General features: G+C 42.0%; 2 protein-coding genes across 4 annotated transcripts in view; one reads left to right on the top strand and one right to left on the bottom strand.

Moving 5' to 3' along the window:
* The window catches only part of LOC117554272 (aldehyde dehydrogenase, mitochondrial-like), a 28,908-nt gene extending 9,031 nt beyond the window's left edge, over window positions 1-19,877 (bottom strand). The window contains exons 1-5 of one of the 3 annotated variants that reach the window (XM_034228627.1): window positions 19,676-19,877; window positions 9,907-10,011; window positions 3,711-3,851; window positions 3,087-3,166; window positions 2,441-2,552 (exon numbers count right to left, since the gene is read on the bottom strand). In XM_034228627.1, coding sequence (XP_034084518.1) covers window positions 2,441-2,552; window positions 3,087-3,166; window positions 3,711-3,851; window positions 9,907-10,011; window positions 19,676-19,792 — 555 coding nt within the window. In that variant the 5' untranslated portion in view covers window positions 19,793-19,877. Of the gene's footprint in view, window positions 1-2,440; window positions 2,553-3,086; window positions 3,167-3,710; window positions 3,852-9,906; window positions 10,012-11,019; window positions 11,056-12,740; window positions 12,765-19,675 lie in introns of those variants that run through there. The other 2 variants (XM_034228636.1, XM_034228646.1) reach the window with 2 other exon arrangements.
* On the top strand, window positions 16,894-19,035 carry LOC117554288 (zinc finger protein 862-like). Its single transcript, XM_034228659.1, has 2 exons — window positions 16,894-17,810; window positions 18,483-19,035. The coding sequence occupies exon 1, from the start codon at window positions 17,066-17,068 to the stop codon at window positions 17,807-17,809; it is 744 nt and encodes a 247-aa protein (XP_034084550.1). The 5' UTR covers window positions 16,894-17,065; the 3' UTR covers window position 17,810; window positions 18,483-19,035.
* Window positions 19,878-26,244: the final 6,367 nt, after the last annotated feature.

Here is a 26,244-nt window from a genome sequence, read left to right as displayed (position 1 = left end):
AATGATCACACTATTACACTCCTCCCCCTCCCCCTCCACTGTTCCTTGTTTGCTATTGCTCAAATCATTTATACATTTATTATCAGATTTGTGATATCAAATCTTTTGTCTTTTTTGGAGTCTGAATCAAGTGACAGTAAAAACGTACATATTAAAGAAGTGAAAACATTGTGATACCACCGGCTTCTGCTTTGACTCTTTAGTGCAGTGGTTCCCAACAGGGGGTACGGGACCCCTAGGGGTACTTAACGGGTTGCGTGGGGTATTTTCAGAGCTCCTAAAAAAACTGCTAGAAGTGAGTCTTTATTATAATTTTCACTCACAATCGGTCTAAATGTCAAGTTTAAATGCATTTGTATTAAGGGTAAGTTATATCAGTGATTTTTATTTAAGGAGCAGTTGGGTTAGATACGATTACCAAGGGTTTTTGTCCTGTTGTGCTGTGTTCGCACTTTGAGTGTAGTATCTTGTCCTTCTCTTCTTGCTGTGAGCTACCTTACTTTACCTGTCTTTGTAGAAGAGTTATTTTCTCAGGAGTGCAAAACCCTCAAAGTTGGACCTCTTAAAGGGATATTGGCAGGTCCCCCTCACTAAGCGTGCTGCTGAAATCAGTGCATTTGTCACACCAGATTGTTTTTTGGAGTACACGGTTATGCCGTTTGGGTTGAGAAATACACCCGCCACTTTCCAGCGGCTGATGAACAGGGTTTTATGTGGGGTTGGGAACTGTGAAGTTTATCTGGATGATATTGTGGCCTATTCATCTACCTGGCTTGAGCATCTGAAGACTGAGTGAGATTTTTGATCGTTTGCGTTCAGCTTCCCTCACACTCAATTTGGCAAAATGTGAGTTTGGGAAGGCTATAGTGACGTATTTAGGTAAGCAAGTGGGACAAGGTCAGGTCTGCCCTGTGGCTGTTAAGGTACAGGCTATTATAGATGTCCCACCCCCCCCCAGACGCGCCGTGAGCTCCGACGCTTTTTGGGGATGGCTGGCTATTACCGTGCGTTTTGCAGAAATGTCTCCGATATTGTGGCTCCCTTGACGGGTTTAGCAAGTCCTAAAGTCCAGGAAAAAAGAAAAGACTCTGAACCCTTTCTTTACCATTATATACAAATGGTGTTGCTACAAAAGTATAAATTAGGCTTACTAATAAGACAACTCAGATCTGAAGCTACTCAGGAATCTGCTGCAACAGTGCAATAAAAAAGACAAAATTAATAGAATCAAACCCTTTTTTTGTTGCATTTTAGTAGATTATAAAAATAAATGCCTTTAAAATAGGATGCAAGCAACACTAGTTTCTTAACCTGAATTGATAATAGACTATAATCAATTTAAGTTTGCATTCTTATACCATTTTGTACAATAATTATAATGAATAACTTCAAACAAACTAAAACTTACAGCTGATCAATAACGGTATCTAACTTGAGTTTTTATTATATCAAAAACCTGTTGAAATGCTACTGTTATTTTTACTGTCCCCCAAAAGCGCGTCGGCAGCCTCCAGGAATGCTTCTTTCACAACACCGTCTTTGAAAGTTTTGCAAGAACGTGACTGACACGATAAGATGCTATGGGAGCAGCCTTGCTCTTGTTGTTGGGCCTGGTGAAAATGGACTGCTGTGCATTTAGCTGTCCTTTCAGGCCCCTCCCCTGTTGGAGCGTAGGGCAGAATTAGGAGGGAATTCCGTCTCGTAGCGTTTGTGGACCGTTTTGAAATGCCGCTCCTAAATTACCCTTCTTCGATAAAGCCACGCTCGCATTGCAGATGAGACAGATGGACTTTGAATTGGAATAGATACAAAAATAATCATCCTCTCACTCGGAGTGAAAATTATATATTTTGGGCTTCTGCCATAATTGCGGTCTTGTGTGTGTGCGAACTGTCACTCCTGTTGCCACGGACAACGTCAGCGAACTATGCCCACTGCCCACCAGCCACGCCCCGACACATGGGGTCACGCCAATCACAAAGCTTTGATGCGTTCAAGTGCATTATTCTGGCACAGGAAGATTATGTTATAGGACATTAACGATAAAACTGAATATTGTTGTTCTATTTTTAGACACATCTTGCGATCGACTGGGAATCTCCCCGCGATCGAACGACTGGTTGGGCACCCCTGATCTAAATGAAGCATAACCCTGAATAATGAGTTGTAAGTATATAACCATACGTATCCACAACATTCTTTACAGGTTTATATATAATCTATGGAATCCGACTATAGGTTTGCAATGGATGAATTAGGAACTCTTCGCACCTCACTGCTTCTCCGTGTGTAAGTGTATCCGGGTAAAATGCTTTCCTCTGCAGCAGTGCTTAGTCTACAGAGAAATATAGTCTGGGCAAATATTTAAAATGCTTTTCCTCCTCTCTTTATATAATTTGCAATGTTATTTCCATTTTTCTCCCTGCCCCCCCCCCCTCACCGGTATGATCTGTCCACAGACTCCAATGGGTTCATGTCGGGTATAGCAGAAAAAGTCTCCATCGATGGGGATGGTCTTCCCCTCCCATTTGTCAGCCCAGCCTGCGTAGTACCTAAACACAGCAGGTTCATAGGTGTTCAATATCTGTGTTGTTTTGTTAGGTTATATTTCATAAAACATTAAAACGGGTATACAAAAAACACCAAACATTAAATCCGACATTAAAAGCAGCTCTGGATAGGTGAGTTTTGTGATTTATTTTTTCAGGCCAGTGCCTTTATTAAAGAGGCAGAACTTTGAAAGTGACAACAGAGGGGATATTTATAAGACAGAAATAGGCGGCGATTCGTCAATTTTGTGCGGTAGAAGAGTCAAATGAAAAACCGCCCCTTTTATGTAACCTGCACAGAGCCTGATAAATAAAACCCTTTTTAACAGCTGATAATGTCCTGTGTGGTGTTATCTCTGGAGAGGGGTTCAGGCCAGCTAAAGCAAAGAAACCCTGGCTCTGTTGAACCGGAGAAGGCAGTGCCACTGATGGTCGGGGAGGTTTCAAGATGATGAAACAGTATCGTCCATAGACTGAGGCAGCCAACAGTGTTACATAACACCAAATGAAGCTCTGACATGTGCTGTGTGTTGTTACCTGAAACATTTGACCACGTGGGGCAGATCCACCATGTAGGAAACAGCGTACGGCTTCCCATTGTCGATGGTCTCCAGCTCCTGTGCAAACAACGCTGGATCAATTTAAGATGCATGACGATATTTAAATTGCGCAATCATTTGTTGCTTTATGGTTTTCACTTTCTTTGGTTCATTTGTTCTTATCTTAATTCATAGGTGAACCTATATGTTTATAAAATAGTTTGTGACATCTTATGGTAATTCATTTTTTCTTGTATTTACTTGCATTGCATTTGATAGTGAGGTTATACTAAAGTAACATAAAGTAATCAGTAAGAAGGTTTCCCCTTCCCAAATAAAAAGTATATATTCAAGTCATTTATACTTATGTTACCAATTTTGTTTAACTGAAACAAAAGAAAAGATAATTGTTTCCTGACACAAGTTTGTTTGATTCTTGGTCCATCTTTTTTTTGATTTAATGATGTGCAAAAAGATATGCATTCAATAACGACATGACCAAAAGAAAGAAATAATACTTTACAAGAAATATAGTATAGCAGTTCTTCTCTGGTCTATCCTGGAATTTAGGATGAAATGGGTTCAGATTTGTTCTGGGATTCAACATTTAATAATTACTCACAGCAAGGTAGGCAGCGTCCCTCTCAATGGCATCGGCCAATCGGTGGAGTAGCAGGCCGCGATTAGAGGCATCCATCCGTCGCCATGGTGACCCAAGTTTAAAGGCATTACGTGCCGCCTGCACCGCCTTGTCTACATCGGCCTGGAAATGTAAGAAAAGATGATTCTTGAAAAGCCATACATCCTTCGAAACGCGCTCCGTCTGTAAGTTGTGGTTGTAAAGTTTTATAATACATTTAATTTCAATTCTCAAAGAAACTTAATAGACAAATATTTTCCGAGAGTATTTGGGCTCATCAAATCCACCAGAGTCTCAGCTTTACAGTCATACCCGGTTTATGAAAGACTCTCTAGGGAGCAGCATGCAGAAATATACAAATGTGCAGTTTTTAAGAAAAGGCGACAAAAAACACATTTATTATTTAAAGAAAAACTGCCTGATTTAAGCAAAATACTGCATGTGATAAGCATGAAGTGGGCACTCTGTAAAGAGGAAACGTGTGGGTATCCATAGAAATAAAATGTGTTAGAGCCAGTATTTTTGTTTTGATAAGAAAGGCCACCTAATTTTGACGTCTGTAGTCAACACATTATAAAAGACTACAATTCCCACGGCGCCTCCTCTAAAGTGACAGTGATGGGCAGCAACCTGCTTGAAAGACGCCGTCGAGGAACAATTTTTAACCGTACAATTACCCTTTAAGTTATATAAGCATTGTCAAGAAAGAAAGAATACCCAAGTTGTTTGTTATTTTATTTTTGCTTATTTGTTTTGAATATTGTAAAGGCCTCTTTTCTTTGTTGCACATGTAAAGGTTTGTTATTTTATTTTGAGCAAACACATCGCTTAATACCATCCAAACCATCGGAGGCCAAGCAACTCTTCAAACTGTAAGTAATATAAAAGGAGGAAAACAAGTTAAAACAGTCAAAATGGAGGACCCTTTGCTGTTAAGACAGTCCTAGGATGGGTTGTGAATGGACTGAATCAGGAAACCACTGAATCCGAGAATACTACTGCTGTTGTTAATCGGATATCAGTGACAGACTTAAGTGAGCTGCTGGTGCAGCAATACAATCATGACTTTCCAGAGAAAGGTTGTGATGTCAGTTGAAGACAAACCATTTTTAAAGATCATGTCAGATTCAGCTGAAATCAAGGATGGACATTATCAGCTTAAACTTCCATTCAAACAGAAGAATATCATGATGCCAAACAATCGCAAACTTGCAGAGCAGAGAGCAGAATCATCCATCCATCTTCTCCCGCTTATCCGTGGTCGGGTCGCGGAGGTAGCAGTTCCAGCAGAGAGCCCCAAACGTTCCTTTCCCTGGCCACATCAACCAGCTCTGACTGGGGGATCCCAAGGCGCTCCCAGGCCAGCGAAGAGATATAATCCCTCCACCTGGTCCTAGGTCTACCCCTTGGTCTCTTCCCAGCTGGACGTGCTTGGAACACCTCCCTAGGGAGGCGCCCAGGTGGCATCCTAACTAGGTGCCCGAACCACCTCAACTGGCTCCTTTCGACGCGAAGGAGGAGTCATTCAAAAGGAACAAAGTTTTCCATGATGAATATAAAACATTCTTGGAGGCTGTGATAGCAAAAGGAGCAGCTCAAACCTGAGAGTGGAAAGGTGTGGAACATCACCCAAAGAAGGGCAAGATTCGTGTAGTGTTCGATTGTTCTGCATCTTATCAAGGATATTCATTAAATGACAAGCTTATTCAGGGTCCCAATCTTCCCAACACGCTACTTGGTGTGCTCATTCGATTCAGATAAGAACAGATAGCTTTCATGGCTGATGTCGAGGGGATGTATCATTAGGTCAAGGTGGCTCCTGCCGATCAAGATTATCTTCGCTTTCTTTGGTGGCCAGGAGGAGATGTCAGTTTACCTCTTGCTGAGTACAGGATGACAGTACATCTATTTGGTGCCACTTCATCAGCAAGTTGTGCAACCTATGCTCTCACTAAAACCGCTGAAGACAACAAAGATTATTTCTCTGGAGAAGCTGTTGACACTGAAATGTCTATGTGATGACTGCTTAAAATCTGTCGCTTCTGCTGATCAAGCTGTGAAGTTGTGCGAAGAACTCAAGGATCTTTGTGCAAAAGGAGGATTTCATCTGACAAAGTGGACAAGCAACAGTAAAACTGTGCTGGCCTCCATCCTAAAGAGCGAAAAACCCATAGAGGTAAAAAACCTGGATTTAGAGACCCAAGATAGTCTTCCAATAGAAAGAGCCCTAGGAATATAGTGGCATGTGGAGGAAGATGTTTTCAAGTTTCAAGTCTGCTTAAAATCTCAACCAGCCACAAGGAGAGGCATCCTTTCAACAGTCTGCTCTGTGTATGACACGCTTGGATTTCTTTCACCATTTATCTTCACTGCAAAGCATGTCCTACAAGAGTTGTGCAAACTCAATTGTGGGTGGGACGAAGAAATCCCGGAGGCTCTCAAGAAACAGTAGCAAAGATGGCTCATGGGATTAAAGCAGATAGAAAGCTTCAAGATTGATCGATGTTTCAAACCAAAGAATTATAGACAAATACAATCTTCACAATTGCACCATTTCAGTGATGCAAGCAAGATTGTATACGGTGTTCAGGGTTTCCCACACACAGACTATACTTGGGCGGGCCGCCCAGGTATATTAACGGCCGCCCAAGTATATTTCGCGACCCATTTAGGTTTTTTTTGTTTTGCTTTTTATATATATTTTTTGTATTCGTCCGTGACCACGACGCCATCTGCGATCGATTAACTTGTGGACAATGATCCCTTGCTCTGATCTCGCCTCCTTCTGGCCTGTTAAGTGGCCTGCCTCACACAGGGTGACTGGCTGTCCACATGATGTGGCCTGCCGACATGGCCACTGTCATACAGATCATAAATCAAAGCCCTTGATTGGTCTCTGTGTGTCATTCAAGCTCGGGATAACCTCAGCTCAGGTGAGGTAAAGCACTCTCTGAGTGTTTAGATAGTTAACTTAGTCTAAGTTCTCAGTGGGTCTCAAACGGTGTGGTCACCATTTATGTAAACACATATTTCCATTTGAGAGGGTACTTGGTCTAATGGTTAGTGAGGTGGGCTGAAGATCGGAAGGCTGTGAGTTCAAATCCTGCCAGGAACACCACCACTAGTGTGCCCTTGAGTAAGGCACTTAGCCCTTAGTTACTCCAGGGAGAATGTCCCTGTAATCGGTCATTATAAGTCGCTTTGGATAAAAGCGTCAGCTAAATGAAATGTAATGTGATTAGTAAAATATGCATGAATAAATAAATAAAAAGTTAACTAGGTGAAAAAAGGTAAGATACACTTTTAAAACTTGTTGAGAGAAAACTAGTCTTTGCTGCTGCCTCAAAGAGGAGCAGGGGGAGAGGAGGGAGACAGGAGAGGCTGATTCAGGAGCACAGACACACTCACAACTATAAATGAACCAAAAATAAATTAATAAACAAGTTTCAGTGTTTTTTTCATATTGGAAATGGTTATTGGTTATGGCCATGATTTTATGATTATTTAAATGTATACAGTTCTGTTTAATATAGGTGTTTCCATAGATCTAGTCTCTTTATTTTCCCCTCAAAATGCACCAGATTGATGCATTTAACTCCAAAATAAAAAATAAAATCTTACCGGGGGGGCATGCCACTGGACCCCCCTAGAGGATTTGAGGTCGACCCCCACTACAAATTACATGGATAGGTTCCTAAATACATTTATAAATACATTTATTTTTTTAAATAGTAACTCATTTCCATATGTTCATTTTGTGGGTAGTAGATTTAAACTATAGGGCTATCATTATGGGCCCTGCCTGTACCTGTTCGCTCTGCCATCGCGTGAAGGGTCTGCTAACAAGCGACCAACAGAAAGGTTAATGTTGTTGCACGTCACCACCTTGGATAAATGGTCCATTGTTTCTGAAAAAACCTGAAGACAAATGGCCTGAGTTTCCGGACGCACTTAAAGTTGTCAATGACAGCAATCCTGATGATCCAGAGGTGAAGAAGGAAACATTCAGACAAAGACAAAACTACTGGATACCATGTGCCAATGCATTAACCAGAAAGATAATATCTGAATGTACCGTGTGCAGACGCATGCATGGAAATGCAGGAGAACAAAAAATGTCAGATCTGCCAAAAGACAGAATTACACCAGACCTACCACCATTCACATATGTTGGAGTGGATTACTTTGGTCCACTGGAAGTGAAAAGAGGACGAAACATTGTGAAGCGATATGGAGTTATCTTTACCTGTCTAACAACCAGAGCGGTGCACTTGGAAGTAGATAATTCGTTAGCAGAAGAGGCCAAGTATTGGAGATGAGGTCAGACAATGGAACTCATTTTGTCACCACTGAAAGAGAGCTGAAGGAATCTATAAAAGAGTGGAATCTGAGCAAAATAGAACAAGCCCTCCAGCAAAAGGATGTGAAATGGACCTTCAATCCTCCTTACGGAGCACATCATGGCGGAGTATGGGAAAGGCTCATCCGGCTTGTAGTGTCAAATGATCCAAATGACTTAGAACCTCTCACCCAACCATTTGCTGCAGCTCAAGGTCAAACCTTCGTTGCCCCCAGGCTTATTCCATCAGCAAGATACATACTCAAGACGCCGCTGGCGACAAGTGCAGTGCATAGCAAATTTGTTTTGGACCAGATGGATCAAAGAATATCTACCACTTTTGCATGAAAGACAGCAATGGAATCGCATTAAAAGGAACTTCATACCTGGAGACATCGTAATAATCATGGATTCAAATGCACCTCGTGGATCCTGGTTAATGGCAAGAGTTATGGAGACACGTCCTGGATCTGGAGGACTGATTCGGAGTGTTCTTCTTAAGACACCAACCAACACGCTGGAAAGACCAATAAGCAAAATATGCCTACTGGTGCCTGCCTTAGAATAAGGAAATAACTGAAGATAGACAATTAAGACCCCCTGCCTATCTCAAATAGAATATGAAGACTGACTTTGTCTGGCTCTTTTTGGATTTTTGTTTATTGTTATTAAAGATGCCCATAACAATAGGGGCCGGTATGTTGGAGCCAGTATTTTGTTTTGATAAGAAAGGCCACCTAATTTTGACGTCTGTAGTCAACACACTATAAAAGACTACAATTCCCACAGTGCCTCCTCTAAAGTGACAGTGATGGGCAACCTGCTTGAAAGACGCCATTGAGGAACAGTTTTTAACCGTACAATTACCCTTTAAAAAGGGCCCATGTCATGGCCATTTCTACTGATCATAATTCCATTGTTGAGGTATACTAGAATAGATTTACATTGTTCAATGTTCCAAACTCACATTGGTTTCTCATGACATACAGCATCTCTGTATAGTATGTGTATTCACTCTCTGTCCTAAACGGCTTGTTGGAGCTCCTGCACCCCCACTCCCTATGAGCCCATTGTGCTCTGATGAGTCCACCACCGTTACAGCGGAACATCAGTGATTATGTGTTACAATGGCGTTTGTTAGCAACCAGGAAATGACACCATTAATGACAAACCGATGAGAATAATGTGTGGGGTCTGGGTGCCGTGTTGGCGACACGTTGCGGGGCTCGCTGCTACGGACAGTGTGAGCTGGATTACTGGGCTCGTTTCCTGGTTGCTGCGTGGGGTCTGCGAGACAGCGAGACAGCGATACACCGCAAAACTCACCTGAACTCAGCCTGAGCATAAACAAACACTTTGAAGTTGTGTGTGTGCTCAGAACGAGCCCAGGCTGAGCCCCGCCGCGTCTCGCCGTCTCAGGCTGAGTTCAGGCTGAGAAATCCGCGGAGCTGCAGCTGAGAAAATATTTAGTGTGTGTGTGTGAGGAAGTTTGGACCAATCTGCGGAGACGTTACGTCACTATACCCAATACGTCACTGTACTGACTACACTATAAGAAGAAAACAATGTAAAAAGAGAAATCTCCAACGAGGCGTTCTGGGGCAGCAGAGACAGGTATTTTCTGTGTTTAGAGTTTTACTCGCTACAGGGTGTACTTTGAGGGTTTGTGACTTTGCAGACCGTTTACATGCAGAAAAAGCTACATAACACACAAGGGGACGGGCAATAACCGGAAAAGCATGACATGGGACCTTTAAATGTTATTTTCCCGTTCCAGTCAAAGCTCCCCCTTCACTGGGACAGAAATGAATGTTTTCACACAGTCTGTATGTCTCTTACCGCATCAGCCTCTGCCACCTGACAGATCACTTCCCCAGTCGCTGGGTTGATGGTGGGGAAGGTCTTCCCACTCACTGCATCGTGCCACTGGTTGTTGATGAACAGCTGAAACATTAAAATTGATGATTTTAATAGGCAGAGCTCTAACCAAAGTCATTGTAAAACTGAAATTTAAAAAATGACAGATCTGGTTTCAACCACTTTAGTCTGTTTCATGTGTCGTAGCAGCTTTCTAAACAGCTGTGGTCTAGAGGCAAGGCAAGTTTATTTATATAGCACTTTTCAACACAAGGCAATTCAAAGTGCTTTACAAAAAATGAAAGACATTAAGAAAATGGCATTTAAAATCAGTCATTAAAAAGAAAAGCTAATAAAATAAACATTAAAAGAAAAAATACATGGATAAAAGTTACAGTGCAGTCTAAGATATGAATAGTTCAATTAAAAGCAGTGACAAAAAGAAAAGTCTTCAGCCTGGATTTAAAAGTAGTCAGAGTTGCAGCGGACCTGCAGGTTTCTGGGAGTTTGTTCCAGATATTTGGAGCATAATAACTGAACGCTGCTTCTCCATGTTTAGTTCTGACTCTGGGGACAGAAAGCTGACCAGTCCCTGAAGACCTGAGAGATCTGGATGGTTCATCATTTAGCAGGAGGTCAGAAATGTATTTTAGGCCTAAACCATTCAGTGCTTTATAAACCAGCAGCAGTATTTTGAAATCTATTCTTTGACACACAGGCAGCCAGTGTAAAGACTTCAGAACAGGAGTGATGTGATCCACTTTCTTAGTGTTAGTGAGGACTCGAGCAGCTGCGTTCTGAATCAGCTGCAGCTTCCTAATAGATTTTTTAGTGAGACCTGTGAAGACACCATTGCAGTAGTCGAGTCTACTGAAGATAAAAGCATGGACAAGTTTTTCCAAATCCTGCTGTGACATTAGTCTTTTAATCCTAGATATATTCTTTAGGTGATAGTAGGCTGATTTAGTAACTGTTTTAATGTGACTGTTGAAACTCAGGTCAGAGTCCATGACTACACCTAGAGAGAATAATCAGTAAGGTAACAAACGTACAGCAACACAATATTCCTAATAAAAGCAATAAGGATCTTTATACTTGCAAGTATGACGTCTCCTCCAAAAGAGCACGTACCTTTCTGAGTGAAACAGTCTCTCTTTATAGGAGGACATCAAAGCAGATTTACATTACAACAACATTCTGGGAAACCAGCTGACACCCCCTCTGACACAGTATGCAAAACCTTCACTCAATACAAGACAATGGGATAAACAGATACCCCTCAGCCACAGTATGCAAAAACCTTCACTCAATACAAGACAATAGGATAAACAGATACCCCTCAGCCACAGTATGCAAAAACCTTACCCCCTCTGTTGACCACACATACATTTAAGAAAATCTCCCATGCTGTGACCTAATCAGAGGAACAATTTACAGTCTGCAATGTTAATACACTTGATCACACAATTTCCATAACACATGTCACAGTCTCTACAAGTGGAGCAATAAAGTAAAAGCAATTTTCTTGGAACCACCAATCTGTCATGTATGCCACTCCTCAAACATTTGATATGGGCTGAGGTATGAGCAGTGTCATTAGGGGCAGGTGGGGCACAGCCCCACCTAGTGTCAGCAGAAAGTATTAAAAGTAATGATTACAAAAAAATGCAAAAGATAAATTAAAAAATATATAAAATATATTTTAAGATCATGTTTAATCATCTGATTCGTCTGTACATTGCTGTTTTAGTCTGTGTTCTTCTAATTAGTGTCTACAGTGTGTGCCTATTGAGCTGTTTAGAGCCGTGTGGGACAAAACCCGTTCCTGCCCCTCCCTCTCCCTGTTTAAGTCAATGGTGACTGTAAAAACTACACTGCGCATGCTCAGAGTATTGTCCTATTTAATGTGTGTGGCAAAAAAATAATGACCATAGGGGCATAGAGCTGCCATCCCCACCATACGTCATCTCACATAATTCAGAGCTGATTGGCTGTAAGTACGTGTGCCGCGAAAAGTGTGGTGTGTGAAGAGGAGGAGAGAGAGCTGCAGTGAGGCGTCCTAAAACCCGGAAATAAACTGCGCATGGCTTCCCTCCACAAAAAAGCAATGATATTTCTCCATAGGATTTTAGAAAATAGCTCCAAATAAGATCTGTGGGAAACAAACCTGTTAGATAGATGCACGTTTTGTTCAGCCGGATAATATCCACATGTCTACCCTACTTTTATAATTTTCGAATCATAAATCTATTGATTAGATCAGATTTATGATAGACTTTTGAAACTACAAGAACATAAGGAGGACTTTTACAAAAAAGTAAGAGATTTTTGTCCAGAAGGATAGGCAAATGGACTTCATCTTCATGTCAAGGTAAGACTGCAATTTTACCACCGCCATGAAAATGGGATCTTACTAAGAGAGAACAGTTCAATATTTAAATGATACAATTACATTTTTTGGGTATCCTTTTGTTGAACTGTCTGTTTAAAATTAATTGAAGCATCAGACAAAAAAAGCTTTTGAAAATAATATGATATTTTGATTTAGGTCAAAATATAATATTTGTAAACCTGAAGAGTCAGAGCCTCACCAGCCATGAACCTCAGAAGCTTATATATAGACATCTAAGTTTTTTGTGCCCCACCACTTTTGTACATATAAAAACGCCACTGCGTATGAGCAATAGTTTTTGTTTGGATTATTATAGAGAGAAGACTGGCTCTGGGTGTAACCAAATAACAATGCCATAAACTGCCACTACATACCGACAAACTGTCAACTACACCTAATCTGACAACATATTTACATGACTCACATGACACATGGTCTTTGGTACCAGGTGTAGAGGAAACTTCTGTGTAGCATGCAGTGGAGTCACCGACTCAGGAAGGAGACACGGGAAGAGTCGGAGCTTTGATGTCAAACCACTGTGATTTATTTGGAGTTGGTACCAGAGTATTCACATCACAAGTCCAAGAGTCAGAGGTTCTGACTTCACGGTAGAGTTGCCACGTCAATTCTGGAGAGCCTCTCTCTTGCCAGCCCATCTAACTGGTTTTGCAGAGAGTAAACAACATATTTGAGGAGATAGCCTAAACAGTGTGGGAACACAGAGCTACTTGCCTCGGACACTTATGACCTCGAAGATTTTACCTTGGAGTCCACAAATACAGAGAAGGAAGTGTCCCAGTGTACCCACAACACAGACCATCTGTATCCCAGTATTGACCGGTCACAGAATGGGAACAATAACATTATTGGCTAAGCCGCCTGTGTCCTTAAAGGAGGTAAACAGACATCGAGGTTTGTCCTGTATGTTACAAATTGGCGTCTTATGATAATTATTTCCATAACACCAGGCAGAAGCTCAAATCCAAACCTAATGTAGTAATAACATGTAAGGATGGCACTTCTCTGCATAAAGTTGATAGCTTTAAATATATTGGTGTATGGCTAGACTCTGAACTTTCATTTAAACTACATATAAAGCATGTAATACAAAAAGTTAATTACGGAATCAGTGTTTTACACCGCTCTCGCAATTGTTTTACGCTCAGTGTCCGAAATAGAATTGCTTCTCAACTTATTCTTCCGATTATGGACTATTGTGATGTTGTCTACCAAAATGCACATAAATCAGATCTTGCTCCACTCAACATAGCCTACAACAGACTATGCAGATTTGTTCTTGGTTGTCCTTTTCGTACACATCACTGCACAATGTATAACCAACTTAAATGGCCTTCTTTAAACGTAAGAAGACACACGCATTGGCTTCAGCTGATATTTAAATGCATTTATCTTAACTATCCCCCTTATTTAAAGCAGTATTTTGTACCCTACTCACCAATTCATCAAGTTAGACATTCTGTTCAGATTTATTTCTCTGTCCCCTCTGCAAAAAAATGGATTAGAGAAGAGCGTTCATGTTTAAAGCCCCAACTGACTGGAATACTTTACCTGCTGCTATTAGATCTCTTGCATCATTGGGTATGTTTAAACATGCATTGTTATCTCACTTTCAACTGGTCTGTACTTGTTATTAACTGATATTGATGAAACTGATTTGCTTGACTGTCTCAAATTGTAATGATTGTGTGCATTGCTTGAATTTCACTTAACAGACTGTATGTGGTTTGTCTTGTGTGTCATGTTTTGCTTTTTGTCTTTTTGTTTATGTATGTCTGTAAGTTGTTGCTATTGTCGGGACCCCCTTGAAAACGAGATGGTTTATGCCAATGAATAACATTTCTATATATATATATATATATGACCTTATTTCAGGGGTGGGGGAATATGACAAAAAGGCATTGTCAAAACAAAAAATAATGTCTCCATATCTCATACAGGACAAAGGAAATACTTGGCAATGACGCCCAGCCCTTATCTTTTTCCAGTAACAGGGTTGTTTTTATCCACACACCTGCTGGAAACAATGCAACAACTAACAGTCTCTGCAGACAGACATCTCTTTGTATATTTGCAAATCTGCAGGGATTTTGGATCTGACCCTCCAGCTGGTCCAGGGGCTGCTCTGTAGCCAGCAGATCAACCCTAACCCGTATGAAATAAAGAATGTGTGTGATAACGTTACTGTAACGCCGTTTTTTTTTGGCAGTAACTAGCACTCTAACGCATTACTTTTTAAATGCAGTAACTCAGTTACCGTTACTACATGGTGCGTTACTCCGTTAGTTTTTTTTATATAGTCAACAGCCAGGCGAACAGAGATGAGAACTGTACTTAAGTACAGTACTTGAGTAAATGTACTTAGATACTTCCTGTGTCACATGCGGAGACGGGCTGTGGGCGTGTTTGTGTTGTTTACTAACAAGACTATCATGGCGGCGGCGGAGCTCAAGTCTAATTTCTCCACCTGGAGATATTCTCACTATTTCACTTTTGTCGAGCACAAAGAAAAGAAAGTTTCTGTTAAATGTAAGTTGTGTCTTGGCGGGTCAAAGATCCTATCTACTGCCCAAACCAGTCATTCAAATCTCTTAAAACATCTGCAAAAACAACATGCTGGGACGAAACTAGTAGCTAAGACCACAGAGACTCAGCCGACGCCACTCCACCTCCACCTAAGCAACAGCGGCTGGATTTTAACCAAGGGACTGCTAGCCAGGGAAAAGTCGATAAAGCCATTGCACGGTATGTTGTAGAACACATGCAGGGTATTGCTACAGTGGAGTCACCCGCTTTCAGGGAGCTAGTTAGCATGATAGCATGTCCGGGCGGCACACGGCATATGGGACGGAAAACTTTTTCCAACTACCTGGAGAAAGAACAGTGTTCGAAATGGGGGGGGAGCCAGGGGGAGCTTGGCTCCCCCGAAGAGGGAGGGAGCTCCCCCGAAGGCCGACTTTGAGATAAATAGGGGGAGCCCAAAAAAATCGTGCATATTTGTGTCACACAGATTAGAAATGTTGAGTTTCTGTAAATAAAAGTTCTTGAAATAAATTATAGGCATTGTTCATTACAGTTTCTGAATATTCGTTTTACATTTGTGAATATTTCTGTGTGTTGCTCTGTACGTGGCGGTGCTGCATTGTTTACGCTACTTACGTTGCTATGGTTACGGTGGCGCCGGCGCGGGATTTGAAATGTTCATATTGATGTTGTTTACTAAATAATAAAGAAAATGGCGAAACGAAAACAGCCAAGCCTCGCAGCTTTTGGTTTCACGACTAAAGAAGCAAAGGAGTCGAAAAATGAAGATGTCAACCGGACAACTTTTAGTTCGCCAGCTGTTAGCGGCTGTAGGGTCGATTTTGACAGCTCCACTCAGAGGGAAAGGCCTGCCGATGCGGAGCCAGAAGAGGCTTCAGAAGAGGCTTCAACAACGGCCACAGCCGCCGGTTCGACCTGCACTAGCGAACCTGACGCTGACGATGCCCATGATGGCCTACCTTTTAACTGGACACTGAAAAGATGTAGTGAGTGGAAAGAAAAGTATCCATGGCTTTTCATCAAAAATAAAAAATTTGGATGTGAGATTTGCAAATACGCAAAAACAATATTGATCTCCTTGCCGCTCGGAGAGAAATCCACCGGAGTGCACCTTTCACCAGAATGGATTCAGGGACAGGTCAGCTGTGATCAACAAAATAACCTGCGAAAAAAGATTTATAAGCACGATAAGAGCCAGGCACATGAAAAGGCAATCGCAATTTCGGAGATGAGAAAGAAAGATGTCCTGCCAAACAAGGTATTAGCAATCAATGCTGATCTAATGCAGGAGACATATACATCGTTCAGATCTGCGTATATGATTGCCAAAGAAGAAATGTCATACAGAAAGCTACCTGCTGTAATGTTCCTACAACAACTCAATGGTGCTACGGTAGGGACTGTGCACAAATCGGACCATGCCTGTGCTGAAATAATCAGGCATATCGCAGAGGAAATGAGAGCTAAATTCGTTTCCAACATAAAAGACATGGGCTCACTAATTAGTATCACAATAGATGAGAGCACAGTTCATGGGCGGGCCTACATGATTATTTACGTGCGATATGTGACATGACAGGAAAAGGGGAAGTGGACAATGTTTTTTTGGATATTGTTGAGCTTTCAGAAGGTACGGATGCTAACTCGCTGTACAGCAGTTTGAGGAAAAGCTTAAAACAAGCTGGATTGGATGACGAGTTCTTGGGGAAAAATCTCATCTCAATAGCAACGGATGGAGCAGCAGTACTCACAGGCAGAGTTGGGGGACTTGTGACAAAACTCAAGCAGGATTTCCCCAAAGTGCAGTCTATTCACTGTCTATCCCACCGACTAGAATTGGCTGTCAAGGATTGCCTTAAAGAAGTAGCTGGGTGTAATCAATTTGAGTTTTTTGTTGCAAAACTATATGCTCTCTATCACCAGTCAACAAAAAATGCCCATTTGCTCCAAGAAGCAGCAGCAGAATTAAACGTGCAAATATTGAAAATAGGCCAAATCTTCACTATTCGTTGGGTGGCTAGTAGTTTTCAGACTGTGAAAGCTGTCTGGAAAGATTATCCTGCACTGGCACGCCAATTCAAAACAGCAACAGACGACACATCATCTCGCAGTGACACAGAGAGACAGAAATTCAGGGGACTGCACAAACTCCTCACGAGCACTGGATTTCTGGCTGATTTGGCAACAATGAAGGATGTTCTTCGAGAACTTAAAAGCCTGTCGCTAAAACTGCAACGCAGAGAAACATCTTTGGTAGATGCAAGTTGCTACATTCAGCAGACCATCGATGTGTTGACAGCTATGAAAACCAGTGGCGGAAAGTCCACACAAAAAGTGGAAGAAGGCATTGCTACTGGCATGTTCAAGGATGTTGAGCTCTCAGAGAGCAGGCCCAAGATAAACCGTCTGCAGTTTTACCAGTCTATAATAGACAGTTTGAAGAAGCGACTGCCTGAACCGGACCTGGTCCGCATGCTGAAACCACTGGACAAGCGCTTTTGGCCCGAACAACGGAGCGCCCTGATCCTCTATGGGGAGAATGATGTACGCGCACTGGCAAAAGTACTGGGGGAACCGGCCCGAGAGGCCATTGAGGAGTTTCGGGACTACAAATTAGAGAATAAATCTCCAGGGAAAGCCCTGCAAAAACTGCAGACAGCGAGCAAGACCTTTTTGCCTACATCAGCTGAGTGTGAGAGGGGGTTTTCTGCCGTCAATTCGACCGACACCGACAAACGCAACAAGTTGCGGGAGAAGAGCCTCTTCTCACTTCTCTTCGTAGACATCAATGGCCCCCCCCTGGAGCAATTCGACCCTCAGCCATTTGTACGGTCTTGGATCAAAGCTGGCCACAAACCCTCCACATCCTGGGTTCCGGGACCGAAAGCGAAGAAGAAGCCGCCCAGGTCCCTGTGGTCGCTTTTACAGTAAGGTAAGAGAGTATATTTTACTGTTTGAGCTTTTTGTTTGTTTGGACTGGCCCCAGTCCTACTGTTGATATCATTTTTGGTTGTGGGATTTACAGTATTAGGTTTTTATCAGACTGATTGACTTGCGTATAGTCTAATCAATCTATTGGCATTCACACACACACACACACACACACACACACACACACACACACACACACACACACACACACACAACACACACACACACACACACACACACACACACACACACAACACACCACACACAAGCACCACACACACACACACACACACACACACACAACCACAACACCACACACACACACACACACACACACCACAACACACAACAACACACACAAAACACACACACACACACACACACAACACACACACAACACACACACACAACACACACCACACACACACACACAAACACACACACACACACACACACACACACACACACACACAACACACACACCACACACACACACACACACACACACACACACACACACACCACACACACCCACACACACACCACACAACACACACACACACACACAACACACACACACACACACACACACACACACACACACACACACACACACACACACTTCATAACCTGCTTGCATGTTTGTAACTTCTCGTCCGTTTTCCCTCCATAGCAATCCACCCACAGGGGAGTGACAGGGAAGAAGCGATAGGGACAATACTGTAGGCCTATTCCAGGCTGGTCCTAAAGAAGCCCCAATTCCTTCCCCTTCAGCTGAAAAAAAGTTCAACTAATTTAAATTCTGAGGCCGCCGTGCCTATGTTATATAGCCTTTACACTGAAAAACGCTGCCATGTGTCCCCAACAGCAGCTGATGTCGTTGCTTTGTTTTGTTTGTTGCAATTGAATAAATGTTGGCTAATGGCTATCAATTGGTTTTGAAACAGTAGCCTCATGTTGTTATTTATTCTCTCTGAAATGTTATTGTGCCTTGGCAGTAATACCGTCTATAGTAGTAGCAGAGTGTTTTTATAGCAATTGATCGCATCCGCGCTGCTCCGCCAGTCAACAGAGCGTGCGTGTGACATATTTAGTAGCAGGATGTGCACAAAAAAATAGGGCTCCCCCGAAAGCAAATGGGTAATTCGAACACTGAGAAAGAATATACAAAAATGGAAAGCCAGCTAATATCGATGCAATCCAGATTGCATATAAGGCATGTTAAGTTGATCAACAGATTGTATTATTCTCCAATGCAATAACAGTACTGAAATGAAGGCTATAAGGGCATTAATGGGAGCCCTTTGAACAAGTAACTAAAACGTTACTTTTCACAGTAACGCATTACTTTTTTTTGTAAGTAACTAGTACTACTGCGTTATTTTTTAAATGAAGTAACTAGAAATGGTAACTAGTTACTGGTTTTCAGTAACTAGCACAACACTGGTGATAGGGAAGAACATAATTTAGATTACATAGAGAAGTCAACTTGCATGGCCAGAATTCTACAGGCAGGAGTCAGAAGAGCAAAGTCTGCAATCAGGAGTGGACAGTGCACACGTTTTCATAGCACGAGGTCTTACTGTTAATCCTTATATAACCTCCCCATGTGAAACTTATCTCCCAATGGGGTTGTGCAGTTTGAACATGTCCGTAGTTTAGCAGCCTGATCATAGCAGGAAGTTTATCAGAATTAGCGAGTCTGGATCCATGTTTCCCGACATAAAATCACAAATGAGCACAAAAACTGCAGTGACCAATAACTCCCCACTTCTACAGTTCTGCATTAACAAGCACTTGTTGGTTTTGCAGCTAACCAAAGTCCAGCTGAGTCAAAGTACTGGCAGTGGATGCTACCGTTGTTACCTTGTTGTAGTGGACCTCAGGCTGGGTGTTGGGTGCAGGGATGGCGGCCGCAGAGAAGTGACACACCGCGGGCCGACTCAGTCTAGGAAGGGCTTGAGAAATCACAGTGCGGAGCATGGTGCTTGTTTGTGGCACACACGACACAAACCAGCAGTTTAGAGTCGGTTGTCTATTACAAACACACACGAAGGAGGCGTGTCCGCGGCGGTTCCTGCCCATCAGGGCCGTTTCTTCCTATAGGCGGACTATGCGGGGCCATAGGGCCCCCGCGGTCACTAGGGGGCCCCCAAGCTGAAAGTATTATTATTTTATTTGTTTTCATCTGAAAAACAAAAAAAGTTTAATTCATACACACAAAGATGAACAAAATTAGTAGAAGCGGGAGGGCTGAAGCATAGCTTGTGGAAAGTAGCCCTCTCGTGCATCATCCTAATACAGCGACATTATTGCGTCAAAACGTATAGAAATGAAGGAGTACAAAGAAATAAAGAAAACAGGAGAACAAATTAAATAAAAGGTAGGGCAGGAAAACAATAAATGCATATATACGAAAACTAGATATAGGGTCATTTTCTGCACATGTCAATAGCAGTTTCAACTATCTTTTACTATATATAAATATATACATAGGTACACATGTACTTGGCAAATTCATAATAATAATATATGCATAATTGCATATAAACATTGTGAACACTTATTTTCAAGTGACTTTTTTTACATTCATATGTTCACGCTGTGGTTTGGAACTGCTTTTGAATGTTATTAGGCATTTTCTTATGGAAAATGTTGTGCATAATCAGTACTGTTTTAAGCTGTACTATCTCAACACATTGTAATAGATTGAGTTTTTTTAAATATGGGAGTTGTGTGTTCATATTTACCAACACCACAGACTATTCGTAATACTTTTTTTTGGGATGTTATTATTTTTTGTTGATTTGTTGAGTACGTGTTTCCCCATATTTCGGAGCAGTAGTAAAGGTAAGGGAGAAATAGACTGTTATAAAGAGTATATTTTCTTCAAGAATGTTCTTAGTATGATACAAAATACCCATTGTTTTTTTACAGTTTAGTCCAGGGGTCGGCAACAGGCGGACCGCGGTCCGGATCCGGACCCAGACGCCGACCTATACGGACCCGGAGCTATAATCAATACATTAATAGTGGATTTTTCGGCGCCTCCCGCTTTTGTAACGCTGATTTGGGTGACTTGTGTAATTCGTGGAGAACCGAAGAGTTTTCGTTTTGGGGGTGGGGTGGGGGGGGGGGGGGGGAGTCCGCCCGTCAGTCCGACTGACGGACAACTTCTCACTTCAAAAAAGAAGAAGAAATCTTGACCGCAAAAATAATTAAACAAGCGAGTACCTGTTTTTCCTGGCCAAAGACAGGTTCCTTGAACACAACACGAGCGTAACGTGTCTTCACGTGGTATGTCTCGTCTGAAAGGAGTGCTGACAGAGAGCACCGGAACGCCGCTCCAGCCCTTCAAATATTGCAATACCCATAAGGAGCCGTACACATGCCGCAGTGTTTGCGTGGCTGTGTCTTTAGTTGTAAGCACAGTGGCGATCTGTTGTTATTAGCATCTGGTTAGCTAGCTATGCTAACGAATTTAAAGAGCTTTTCTACAACCAGGTGGAAGAGAGCTCTCTTCTGAGAGGCTCAAATAACCTCAGCTCAGTGAGGTTAAGGCACACCTTGATATGATCATTATAGTTCTATTTCGTCCCTACTGACCGCCAGAGGCGGTGCTTTCAGCACTGGATATGTCCATCGCGCGCATGCGCAGCTCGAGTACCAATACCAACAAAGTCACCTGTGACCCACGTGACACCGGCTATATGTCAGAGGATCTGTTCCTGTCATCTTCTCGCTGCGCGAGGGTACCGCGGCTACATTTTTGTAGCCTACAGCGTTCAGGTTTTAACGTTTGATCTGAGGGATTTCTCTGCAAGCAGCTGGCCGCGTGCAGCTTCGTGACTGACAGTCGGAGCTACGGGTCGTTAACGCGTCCACCAGGAGCTGTGGCCGGCTGTGCAGAGCCTCGACAGACAGGTTGGTGTCAGCTTGTGATGGTGATGGTGATGGCTGTGTCTCCGCACCCTCTCCCAGCCAAGTTGTCCTGATTGCTGTCTTATTTTTTGTTTGGCTTAGACTTTCTGGTGACGACAGTGTTCCCGCTTCCTCTCCCATAAAGTTGCCCTTATGCTCTTCTGAAAGTTCTTCTTGTGGCGTTGTGCCCGAGCCAGTGCTGGAATTGGGCCGGTACTCACCGGTACGCAGTACCGGCACTTCTGGTTCTGACCCATGGAGTACCGGCACTTCTTGCTCAATACCGTTATGCTGGCGGTACTCCGGTACTCATGCACCGTGCCAGTACTCAACACTCTCCCGCCGTTCTTATTATACATCCATATATATATATACAGCCGCCCGGTACTCAGTAGATGCGTCATGAGGTGCCGAACGGACATTCTCATCGCTCTAACCGCTGGAGTTTCACAGCGGCTGTCAGCTGTTTACTCCTGTCATTCAAACAGAACGTGCTGGAGAGGGGGCGGGGCTTATCTTCTCCATGTAAATACTGTGGTGGAAATGTATGGAAGCAAACAAGAGACAGAAGTATTTGAATTTTATTAGACACCGAATTTATAGCATTGAAAATAATTACTTTGAAAATCATGAATCTGAATTTTTTTTGCTCCGAATTTATCTATGTGAAATAAAAATGTAAAAATTCAAGTTAAAAAAATTCGAATGTTCAAATTCAGATCCCAAAAATTCAAGTGAAAAAAATTCGACGTCAAATATTTCGGTGTTTAAAATTCGATGTAAAAAAATTCGGTGTGTAAAATTCGACGTCAAAAATTGCGATGCAGCCTCATCCGGGCTACTCAGACAGGATAAGCAATCGAGCCCTAATGCAATCAAACCGACTTCTGGCCTATCAGAGCCAAGCGGCAAACCCCGGGACAGTGCGGTGAAGCCCAATGCTGCAAACTGTAGGCGATGGATGCAGATGGGAGCAATTCCCGTAGACCCTTTGTTAAAATGTCCAACTTAACATCAGAAAATGAACATGTTTCTAGCCTGGATCTACAAAAACATATTCTGTATATAGTTAGATTCCCCCTTCATGACAACGGGGCTGCTGCTCCTAGCTCCTCTCTGCTAGCTCCGTTAGCTCCGTGATGCTACAGCGGCTCAGCTCATGAGGAGAACACTACTTGAACTCGGCCATGTTTGTTGTGTTGGTTCCTGGTGGACTATTCGTCCTGCAAATATAGGATTTATCTGCCGTTGAAACAGACCGTCCATGAATGCAGTTTCTTCGGTAAGTCAACCCTGCGTACTTTATGTTATGTTACTGGTGTTTTTATTAAGCTAACGTTAATGAATGTTTAGAGTTGGGGTAGCATTTGAGCAATCGTAGCTCCATCTGTGCTAACGATGCTATGCGTAGCATCCAAGAGTGTAAAACATTAAGTGGGATGCTACTGTATACCAAAAGGCTTCTGTGCGAGGTTGCTAAAATAAGGTCATCTTTGTACGTTAGATAGTTAGTTTGCTATTTAGGTTACTGTATGCATTGTTAAGGTTCATTTAAATTCGCTATGCTCTACTATAGCATAAAATAGACTAGCTAACGTCAACGTATTGTTGAAGAGAGGCTTAGTGTATATTAAATCAACCTCACAATGAAATATGTGTATCTTTAAAATATGAACGTCACATTTCAAGATAATAACGCTCCCTTAGATATTGTAATATGGTTTGTTGAGCTGGAGTTATTTATTGCAGCTAACCGCCTATCCGACGAACGACCCAAACATTGTTGTTTTTAATATTATTACCAATGCCTCTTTTAATTGTATTATCCTCACACTTGAGAAACAGCCTCATCGTGGCTGTAGAACAGAACATGTAACTTAATTCCTGCATTTAAGGACGATGAATAGCGTAGTCAATGCTTTAGTGACAAGGAAATGATTTGTTTAAATATGATATATGACGTTATCTGTGACTTCAGTGGAAATTAAGCTTATCCATTTCATTGCATTTGTTCAATAGGTTTGTGTCTTACCCTTACGCGTGTGATGCATATGAATATGGCATATGAAAACAAATTAATTTGACTGACTCATGAAAACCTCATCCAAAGTAACAGTAAAATAAAAAGGACCTACACAATAATACTCAATCAAACTGATACAGTATAAGGACTGTGATATCCAGCCATTTCTTAAGTATAACAATAAGATTATGACCTGTTTTTAAAAGAAGATAAAAAGTTGTTTGCATGGAAAGAAGTCTGTAACCCATGCATGTAACTTTACATCTGTTTGTTCAAAGTGTCCTTAAGGTGATCCAGACAGGCTGGACCAGAGGAGGAGAGACAGACCTGGACCAGAGGAGGAGAGACAGATCTGGACCAGAGGAGGAGAGACAGACCTGGACCAGAGGAGGAGAGACAGATCTGGACCAGAGGAGGAGAGACAGACCTGGACCAGAGGAGGAGAGACAGACCTGGACCAGAGGAGGAGAGACAGATCTGGACCAGAGGAGGAGAGACAGACCTGGACCAGAGGAGGAGAGACAGATCTGGACCAGAGGAGGAGAGACAGACCTGGACCAGAGGAGGAGAGACAGACCTGGACCAGAGGAGGAGAGACAGATCTGGAGTCCTAGCAGCAGAGAACTTCAGCACGGATTCCAAGGTACACCTTTTTCATGCTTTACAAAGAATGCATAAAGTAATGACTCCAATACACTGATAGACATGCCATTAAACATGACTGAATACTAGATCACCTACACATCAGTGATGTTGAGTGTACTTTCTTAGCAAAAGGATACATTTTACCAAGCAACATCACATAGTGAGAGCTGCGACCCTTTGTCTTTCAGTGAGACAACCGGACAGAGCAAGCTTCCACAGTTGCACTAAGTTTTGATAACAGTTAAATATTATTTTAATAATACATTTATTTCAATGTTGATGAATTTAGAATGGTTTATTCATAATCTGATTATCTTTGTAGTACACTGTTGGATTTAAAAAACACATTCAAATAAAAAATCATTATATTTATGAACAAACAAACACACCTCTTTCTTAAATAACACACTTGCTCAGCAATAATATGTTTTTTGATATTTCTGTTAGGAAAGGACACGCCTGAGAGACAGGACTGCTTCACCATGTTCTCTTTCTCTGAGGGTCCAGAAGAACATCCAAGAGGGAAAGGAAAAGCTGATGTGATGAGATTTAAGAGCAGTACAGGACATTCACTAAGAGACACTTGTATTGTAACACAAAGACCTGCACACTGACTAGTTTTGTAGTCTAACAGGAACTTCATTTGTGTTGTTTTGTGTTTTACGTTGCACAGAGACAGTCTGATTGTCAGGCCTATAAAGTTTGGCAAAAAAAAAGTCAGCTGATCAAATGCATTTGCATTTTGAGCTTCACATCACTTGTGCCTTGTGCCGCCGAGTTTGGAACGTCATAAATAAATGGTACCAATCTTCAGTCAGATGTGAATGTGTAATTTAACATTTTCAGTAAGGATAACGGACAAAAGGAGTGCAAATACAATTTATTGAAATGTGAACTAAAAGTTATCAAGCATGAACCATCACCATTTTAAAAAAAAATAAAAAACGAAATAATATACATAAGTTACACTAAATGTTAATCTGTTAATTGACAGGCTAGGCCTGTGCAGGTGGTAACAGCTATGCCCAGCATGGGCTAAGTTCTGTAGGTGGTGCAGGTCCTCCTCCATCAGGTCTGGTCCTCCTCCCTCAGGTCTGCAGGGTCTTTCCCTGCGAGGAGGACTCCTCACAGGGAAAGACCCTCAGCCCTCTCCGGCCAAAGCAACAGACAGGACAGGACGTTCATAAAGCTGAGGTCTCCCCCAAAGTCTCTAATCATCCATCCTGTGAATATGAGAGGGGAACAAATAGTGTAATAGATGCTTTGGACAATAAGAAATATAAAGTTAACTGTTGAGTTGCTCAGTTTTTTAGATTGACAGGGTTTAATAACACAAACAAAAGGAGAGAAATAAAGATTGGTCTTTCAATACATTGTGTTGATTTTGTCTTTTGAATTGTTTGTCTGAAGTCAAGTAGCTAGAACTGTTACTTATAGTTTGAATGATACAGTCTGGTTATAATGTGTGGAGGAGGCATCACAGGTAAGAGCACCATTTGTTGTGTTCCATCCACAACACATTGATGTGTGTGTATTTATTTATCTACTATTTCTTGAATCATTACTGTCAGTCCAAAACAAGAGATTTTGTTTTGGTAACATTTAAAAAAAAAAAAAAACATTATCTCTTTTCCACTACACTATCTTGAATACTTTAGTTTTTACGTCACTACATTTATCTAACAGCTTTAACATTGTAAAGGTGTCACTTCGGACTCTGGGTAATTATGACAGCATGTCCTACTCAGAGCCCTAGAGTCTCTCGGGCTCTGGTCCTACTAGTTTGAGACTTTGAACAAACCAGACCTTCATCTATTAATGTAGAAAATAGTCGGCACATTACACC

This window comes from Gymnodraco acuticeps, unplaced genomic scaffold (genome assembly GCF_902827175.1).
Source record: "Gymnodraco acuticeps unplaced genomic scaffold, fGymAcu1.1, whole genome shotgun sequence".
Classification (NCBI taxonomy): domain Eukaryota; kingdom Metazoa; phylum Chordata; class Actinopteri; order Perciformes; family Bathydraconidae; genus Gymnodraco; species Gymnodraco acuticeps.
The sequence above is the reverse complement of the archived record's forward strand: the minus strand, read 5'-3'. Positions and strand labels throughout refer to the sequence as shown.